Here is an 8,896-nt window from a genome sequence, read left to right as displayed (position 1 = left end):
TTTCCACCAATGCAACTTGACACTTATTTCAGTAGATCCTTCCAGCAAGAGTATCCAAATATCTTCTTGTCTCCACTGAAAATATTTTACTTAATATGTGAAACTAAATGACGATTGAAGTAAAACAAAAAAAAAAAGCAAAAATGTGCAGCTTACTTTGCAGAGTGAAATCTTTCACTGTCCACAGAAAACACTGGGTTATTTCTTCTCCAACACCTTAAAAATTGTTTTAATCTTATGAATATTTAGTCTCTTACAACTTTTATATTTCCCAGCATAACTTCTAAATAAGTATTCTAAAAAAATTATAGCCCTCTTCTGTATATGGCAGAACAAATACATGCATTAGAATAGATTTTGCTTCAGATATACTCTAAGTGGATGTTAAATACTATTTTTGGAAGCAGATATACATACCTACACTGCATGGACACTGCTACCTAAGAAGCTACCAACTGTAAAGATGAAGAACAGCATTTATGATGAAAAGTAAATTATGGACTGTCGTTAATAGGGTTTGGCAAGTATTGCTGCCATTTTAATTTGCAAATGTTCAACTAGTGAAAAACAATCAGTTCTTTCAACTTTCCTCTGGGTAGCTTGAAAAGATACTGTGTAAGATATACAGGCATGCTCAAAGTTCTGCCAGTGACAGCATTCCTCGAAAGCCATATACTTTGGAATATAATTTATAAGATGAGCAGAATTTAGATTCCTACTACACCTTCAGTTTTTTCTTTCATTTTAAAATTAGTTAATTTGAACTTCATTTAAAATTTTTATTAAAGATTTGTATTTGGCCTCAAATCATTCCACTGGTAAGTCGAAAGTACAGTACCCATGAAAACAGCAAGAAGCCTCGGTGTCACAGAAGTGTAACTTAGAAAAAAAAGACTCAAGATCTTGATGACTACCTCATGCAAGATACCTTGCTTTCTTTCCCCCCGAAGAGTTTTTTAGCAGAAAGTAGATCAGAGTAAAACTGGGCAATTCATAGTGGAAAATCTTTGAACTAAAGGCTGTGCAGAGAGGCTGTGGAGCCCCCCTTCACTGAAGACATCCAAGAAGCATCTGGATGCAATCCTGTGCCGTGTGCTCTGCAATGACTCTGACTGGGAGATCAGATCAGAGGATCCACTGTGGTCCCTCCCAACCTTACCCACTCTGTGATTCTGTAAATTGTACAGGCAGAAAACAGCATAAAATAAAATGATTTTGTATGTAACACGTGACAATCTGATACAGGAAATTACTTACCCAGTAAACTCACAACTCCATTTTGAAAGGATGATTTGTTCATTTCAGAACTCAACAAGTGTAAAACATTAAAGACATTAAAACTGAACTCCACTTCTATTATATTCGAAATATTTTTATACATTGTCTTAAGACATTTATTACTGTGAAGCACATTGTATAATTTAATTCTCTACAGAACAATATAGTTAATTCAGTATCATCAATACCTTTACACAGCTACAGTATTGAAGCCATGTCATCTTTTGCTTACTGTCAAGTACAAAACAGCTTATACAGTCTAAAAAAAAGCTACAAACCACACTTGTAGCATAACGTATGTTGTGCCTGCTTAAAGTTTACAGCAGTGGCTTTTTGATCTTTCAAGACAAATAAACATGACACCACAGGATAGCAAACAGCTGTGCAAACTCAGACTTAGGAGGAAGACCTAACTACCTCCTTTTTCCAGAACTACTTTTCCCTGCTTTACTGCTGCTACCACCAGACTTGCTGGAAGATTTTGAAGAGAAAAGTCTTGTCATGAATTCAGACACATCCGGCAGCTCATGGTTGGAATTCAGCATGTTCATCGACTGCTCCATTTCCTGCATGCAAAGATCAGATAATCTTAATAGCTTGTAACAATTCTGGCTGTATTTAAGACATCAGCTGAAAGACTGTATGAGAAAGACGCCAAATTTTCCCAAATACTGTTTTACTTTTTGTAGTCCTCCAGGATACATATTGCTACACAGTTTTATGCAACCACGGCCAAACACCCAGCTACTCAAAACTAAAAGCAGCAGCATATGGAAAATGGTAACCATGTCTTAAGCAGTCTTATAGGGCAACCATCTGATAAAAAAAAATCTAAAAGATAAAAATTCTTTATTTTCAGCACTGCTTTTCTCCATATTAAAATGTAGGAATGATAGATCTTTAAGAGCTTTCAAGGCATTTTAGTAGCCTTTGTTACTATTGCATCTACACTATACCTCTAAAACAAGCACAGTTACTAAATAATTAAACTTTCTACACAAACTGGTACTGTATTGATTCCATAAAGAAAAAACAAGTTAATTTGAAAAACATCACAACCTCCATATACTCCACAAGTTCACACTTAACAATTTAATACATGGTCATCTACAGAATGACATTACAATTTAGTTGTTAAAAACAACTTTTTCCTACTCTCTTAAGTTAAATTATAAGCAAAATTCTTCCAACATAAAATTTTCTCCTTAAGAAGTCAAATCAGTTATCTGATAAGAACTAAATAATCCAAAGTTTTGATGGTTTTACCATCAGAACAGCCTGTCTATAAGAGTGGCAGATCAGTGAAGAAAGTAAGTAATATGTGATTTTTGTTGTTTTTTAAATTCAATTTCCAGAGTTCAGCTTGGTTTGAAGAACAGGCCATAAATACCTAGCATATCTTTGTATCTGTTTTAAATCAATATTATAGCCAAAGGAGCATTATACAGCTCTGATATGCTTTTAAAAGGTATTACTTATTAAAAAAAATACTCAGACACCTATGAAGTACTACTGAAGACAGTGGTCATTTATAGGAAAAGGAGATTTTAGTTAACCAAGCCTTCAAAAAGCAGCCACCCATGACAGACAAATAATACTTGTAAAAAGAAAAGATTTAACAAACACCTTGAATCTCCATTTTGTCCTAGCCTTCTGCTATCCAGAATTTTGCATGATGAAAGGACAATAAATCAGATAATTTAATTACTACATTAAGACTCCATATCATATACACTAGTGTGACATCTGGATTTAAAAGTGTAGTAAACTGTGGTTTCGGCTGAGGCACAAGAGAACGCCACATCACATTCTTCTCAACACACTTGGCACTCATTGCTAAAACAGCAACACTGTATTAGCTGAATAAATTATGCCCATTAAGCCTTCCTTTAAAGTACAGTTTTGTTTTTATTACTTTTCTGTGCCCTGAAATCTCATTATCTTTGGTCTCTCCATATGCATCAATTGAATGTACTTACCCGCCTCATATCAGGATCACTGGTGTTGACAACTTTAGGCAAAAGCACAAATATCAGTAAGGGGAGAACCATCATCATCACCTACAGAGAAAACGGGAAACACCTCTTCAGCTTAGTTGTTGCTCTGAATACTTCCAGACCTACTAAAATAAGATGAAGCTCTACTAAACAGCTGAACTCTAGAACTACTGCATTCTGAATCAATAAGCCAGTAACACTTGTCAGGAATGAAACCTGATAAGGAAGTATTGTGCTTTAGACAATAGTTTTCAAAGTTGAACCAATAAGGCAAGTGGTTGTTCTCTCTTATGCCTGCTGTAATGACAATTTTGAAACATGTTCATCTCTGCTCTACTAGAACAGCATCACATTGTCAAAGGAAGAGACTACAGGCTATTTTCAGAGGATGTAATTTAACAGTGGTATAGGGGAGGAGCTGTCAGAGAAAAGCTTTCAATTTGTAAGCAAGTAAAGCCAAGAAAATAACCCTCTCAGAAGAGCAAAGGAAAAATGCACATTTTTTCACAGTTGTTTTATCCTTAGCATACTCCCTGTGCATACCATAGGGTTCATGAGGAAATCTGTCCATCCCCAAGATTCTCTCTTTATGAAGTATGAAGGTGGTCCAGAAGATTTCATCTGGAGTGGGTATGGCAGCCTGACAACTTCAGAGGGCTTGATGTAATTCACATATCTTGCTCTATTGGGCAAAATGTAAATAATTGAAAATATAAACACAGAATCTTTAGCAAATAATGAAGAAGATTTTAAAAATCCAAACAAGTTTAAATAAAAGACTACAAACAAAATCATCTGCTATGCAGTGTCAGCTAGGCTTCGCTTTTGAAGAGTCGATTTCCCTCAGCAAACCATTTGATTTTACGGAATCAAAAGCAAACCATTTTTTGTCACCTTGTAAACAAGCAAGAAAAAGTATGCTGTTTAGGGTTCAGCTTTGAACAGTGTAATGTAATTTAATCAGTTTGCTCAGGACATCAACTTGGGAAGCTAATACTTTTTCTGTAAGTGTATTACTCTGCATTTATCAGTACTGAATCTCCATCTTTATTATATTACTTCATAAGGTTTTCCATAGTACATCACTAGTATTCTTCATTTGGGCCTAATATTTAGATAATTACTCAGTACTAACATCTTTGTCATTCCTGACCCATTTTTCATGATTTATGAATATTTATCCATTTTGTGTAATTCCAGGGATGACTTCTATCCATAAATAATTTATTCCTTGTGTGAATTCTTCACGAGTACTCATCTAGAAAATGTCTTTCCCTCCTACCTTATGACGTGTTTTCTTCAAAACTTGAGATTTTCAAGTAGATCTTATCAAATACATCTGTTATCCACATGCTGTTTCCTCCTTCTAGGTTATTACCATAATTTTTAAGGCAGTACATCCCTTAGAAAAGCCCTGTTGACATTTTCTCCAAGTATCACAGTTTTTCATGCATCTCTGACTCTTCAACTGCATTTCTCATTATAGTTTCTATCTGATGGACCGGTAGAGATGCCAAGCCTCCTGCTATTTTCCTCTGCAAATGTATCCCAGCAATTTACTCCACATCAAACCTGTTACCTTACTAGTCCTTAGATACACAACAGTGCTAAGGGAGAGGTTATACCCAATATTTTGTCTATATATTTGTATTTCTTACATATTAATTACTGCCAGTAAGATACTAAGGAAGCATAAAAATAAAAATTCCATAAAGTCTGGAAAACTTAATCTCAAACAAACTGTTTGAGATTATTATAAGCTCAAACATTATTATATTATGACTATTATTATGTATTATAATTATTAAAATTATAAACAGACTTGTTTGCGCTGTTTTCAGTGAGATTTCAATGTTTAACCTCCCCTAAATATACTGCAGGAGTATTAACACTGATGATTGTATTCCTAAAAGTTAAGATACTATGTGTGTGCTTGACCAAAGAAAAATTAACTACGAACATTTTCATCTAAATGAAAATCACCTTAACAGATAGATTCTTCTGTATTACTGAATAGTCTGCACTTACAGTCAAGAGTGGTTTGGCCACAACATAAAAACAAGTCAATAATCCTACAGCAATAATGCAAACTGGCAATGCTGGTATTAACCAGTAACTGCAGCAAGTGTCCTATGGGGATGCAACAGAAATATTTTAAAAATTCATTGTGCCAAGTCCTGACAGTACATTTATTAAAGAAATGGAAAAGGGAAGAAGGGAAATAAAAGTGTTGACAAATAATAAAGCAGTAAACTAGTTCATGCATAGACGTTATTTCAGGACAGCTGCATAGAAAAATAATAAAAGCAAACAAATAGACGAACTTTTAAAATTCTTTTTTCTTATTTCAGGCCATAAATATGAAAAGAAGAAAGATACAGACTTTGGAATTTGAGAAACGTGCTTCTAGAAGTGATGTTAAAAGAAGCTGACACATACAGTCTGAGATGGACCATGAGACCTACAGCACTGCTTCCATGAGTTCTTACACTGTGCTGTCAAGCACTCATAATTCATCAATACAGAGGCACATCAGGAAAGGCTCACCTCATTTTGCCTTTTGAAGTTATGTCAACTCGCACGGGCTCAAATTTATGAGCAGGGGATATAACTTCCACGACGTAAGATCCTGAAGGTACATCATGAACCACAAAACTTCCATCTGTCCTGAAAAAAACAGAGAGTTCCAGGACATTTCAGTATGCTCCAGAATATAAAACAGGGTGCTCTGTTGGTATTTTTTTTTTAAGCTGTATCATTCTATATTACAAATCTTAATATAACCACAGTGACCAAAAGGAAAATTTAAATCAATCAGCACTCACAATATCAAGCCCTGTAAGTTCATCAATGCATGCCACAATAGGAGCAGAAATTCCGTTAGGTTAAAGATTTTGTTGTGCCCTCAAGGTGTTGTCTTGCTGGAGGAGTAATTTAACAGCCCAAGTAAGATCTGAAGTAAATTTTATTTCACATATTCAAGTGATGACAGAAGTAATTTACACCTTCCTTCCTCATTCTGAAATACAATCAATGAAGTTTACTTTACTTCAGTGCTTCTGCTGAAAGCAAAAACCCCCCAGACTGTCATTCTACATAATGTGGGTGAGTATAAGGGACGACTTGCAATGCACAAAAATAGCAATTTGTGCCTTTGTTGCAAAATAGTGGTTTTTTACTTCTAATTGCTCCCTTTAGAACCAGCCCACGCTGGAAAGCTCAATCACAGCAATAAGGAAACTAAGAGCTCTGAACATATACACAGAAGGGATTTTTACACAGGTGGCTTTTAGTTTAAAATATGAAACTTGAATATTCGATCAAAATATTAGTAAAAGATTACTTGCAAGCTTCAGCAATAGTTGCCTTAAAGGTACAGAAGTTTTCTTCCTGTATGTTTCCAGAAGTCTCTAGTAAGAAAAACCGAGTGTTCTCTACCCTACTAAATGCAACATCAAAGATCTCTTTCCTAAAAATAAGACTCAAAGTTAAGACAAAAACTTGTTCAAAGGGAAAAAGATGTAATAAGCCCTAACAAATTAGTAACATGCACCAGAAAAACAAATAAATGAACCCTCTTAAAAGGGAATTCTCAAAGAATTTGTCATTATGTCCTTCACAGCACATCTCTCTCTAACATGCACAACACTTAAGGATCTACCTACCTTTATGTGATGATCTGAATCCTTAGAATGCTTACACTGTCTTATATTGCAACTGCTATAACAATATTTCCCTGAGAAATTCCTTTTAATTTTTCATTCTTTACAGTATTGGAGAAATTTAGAGTTTCAATTAAGCATTTAGAAATTTGCCAACCTGATAGTCATTATTAAATCAGCTCCCAATATGATGTCAGGCTCTCATAACTTGTTTGTTGTGGCTTGGCAGGTGCTACACTGTCAAGATTCTACAAGATCTGCAGAGTAGAATCTGTTGTGCTAATCTATTGACAGAACCCAAAGTCAAAGTTAATCTTAACTCCTACTGCAGAAGATTTAATTAAAATTTATGAATATTTATGAGGATATATCTTACTTCCATGTAATCCCACTTTCACACGTATTTTAAAAGTAATTTATTATACTGTATTGAAAATCACAAAGAAGAATTTAGAATTTACTTCTACTCTTGCAATTACTGCATTATTTCATTTCTTAATTCTGAGGATATTTTCTATGTCTTATATTCTGCAGATATTTTGCTTATCTGAATATATGCAGTACCCTCTAGATATTTTGCTTATCTGAATATTCTTGACCCATTTTTCAGTACTCAGTACCACCCGAGTCTGAGTAAGATAATGATTCTTTACAGCTTCCAGCTACCTTTGCATGATGCTGTGTGAAGGAATAATGCCACGTCCCTTAAATTAGCTTTCACCAGTAAAGTTTTTCACGGGTACTCTTAACACAGAACTACAACTGTAACTTCTGCCATGAACAAACGTTATCTCCACATCGGGTAAAATTCTTAGCCAGGGTGAGGTTCTTAAAATAAGAAATGGCAGAATTTACAACATAATCTGAGAATACACACGGTCCTCCAGAAAATGCAAATGCGTTTGCGTTTTCCGTTTTGGCTCTTGGTTTGGTATTTTCTCCTTTTTTAATTAAAACTCCGTTCCTAAGTTTTTGGCCAGCAACCTGAGTCATCAGTTTGGACACGTCTGCTAGAGGCTGGACCACAACCTACGGCACTGCACGGCCCATTACAGGGCAGGGGCCCAGTGCTCACAGCGCCGCCAGCAGCTCAACTCGGGATTCTGTGATTCCACGATCCCTCAGCGGTGCACGGCTCACCGGGACACGGCCGAGCCCTCCGGGGAGGAGCCGCCGCCGCCGCCATCTCAGGGCCGGGCCGGGCCTGCGAGCGGGCCCCATGGCCCCGGCAGACGCCGGCTCCCGCCCGGGCAGGGCCGCCCGCCGCCCAGCGGGGCCCGAGCCCCCGCCCCGCCCCGCCCGCCGCTCACTTCAGGAAGCCGACGTGCTCCTCCCCGTCCACCAGCACCCGGGCCCCCGCGATCCAGTCCTGCGGCTTCACCCCGGGTACCACGGCCCGGCCCTCGATCTTAAACCGCTCCCCAGGGCCCGCGCCGCCCGACGGCTCTGCCGGCACCACAGGCTCCGATCCGCGGGCGCCGCGGGGCAGCAGCGCCGCCGAGAGCCAGAGCAGCGCCAGCCACAGGACCCCGGCCCGCGCCGCCATCGCCGCGCACCGCCCGCCCCGCGCCTGCGCCGCCGCGCACGGGGGCCCCGCCCCTCACTGACCACACCCCCGGCCGTGACCACGCCCCCATGCCATGACCACACCCCCCTCCCGCCGTGACCACACCCCCATGCCGTGACCACACCCCCATGCCGTGACCACACCCCCATGCCGTGACCACACCCCCCATGCCGTGACCACACCCCCCATGCCGTGACCACACCCCCCATGCCGTGACCACACCCCCCGCCCAGCCGCCCGTGCCCGAGCACCTCCGGCCGCTCCCGGCACGAGCAGGTGTCGGCAGGGCGGGGACGTCTTCGGTTTATGACTAAAAGCAGAGCATAAGTTGCCACTTAAAAAGTGGAATAGCAGAAATGTGAACCTGAAGAAAGCAGATGTATAAGGAGTAC

At 38.9% G+C, this 8,896-nt stretch overlaps 1 protein-coding gene across 1 annotated transcript; it reads right to left on the bottom strand.

Moving 5' to 3' along the window:
* Positions 1-765: 765 nt before the first annotated feature.
* Positions 766-8,555, bottom strand: EMC7 (ER membrane protein complex subunit 7). Its single transcript, XM_014869461.2, has 5 exons — positions 8,248-8,555; positions 5,823-5,942; positions 3,819-3,957; positions 3,258-3,338; positions 766-1,844 (listed from the first exon to the last, which is right to left on the bottom strand). The coding sequence occupies exons 1-5, from the start codon at positions 8,481-8,483 to the stop codon at positions 1,692-1,694; spliced, it is 729 nt and encodes a 242-aa protein (XP_014724947.1). The 5' UTR covers positions 8,484-8,555; the 3' UTR covers positions 766-1,691.
* Positions 8,556-8,896: the final 341 nt, after the last annotated feature.

Source organism: Sturnus vulgaris, chromosome 6 (assembly GCF_052056855.1).
Source record: "Sturnus vulgaris isolate bStuVul1 chromosome 6, bStuVul1.hap1, whole genome shotgun sequence".
NCBI classification, from domain to species: domain Eukaryota; kingdom Metazoa; phylum Chordata; class Aves; order Passeriformes; family Sturnidae; genus Sturnus; species Sturnus vulgaris.
The sequence above is the reverse complement of the archived record's forward strand: the minus strand, read 5'-3'. Positions and strand labels throughout refer to the sequence as shown.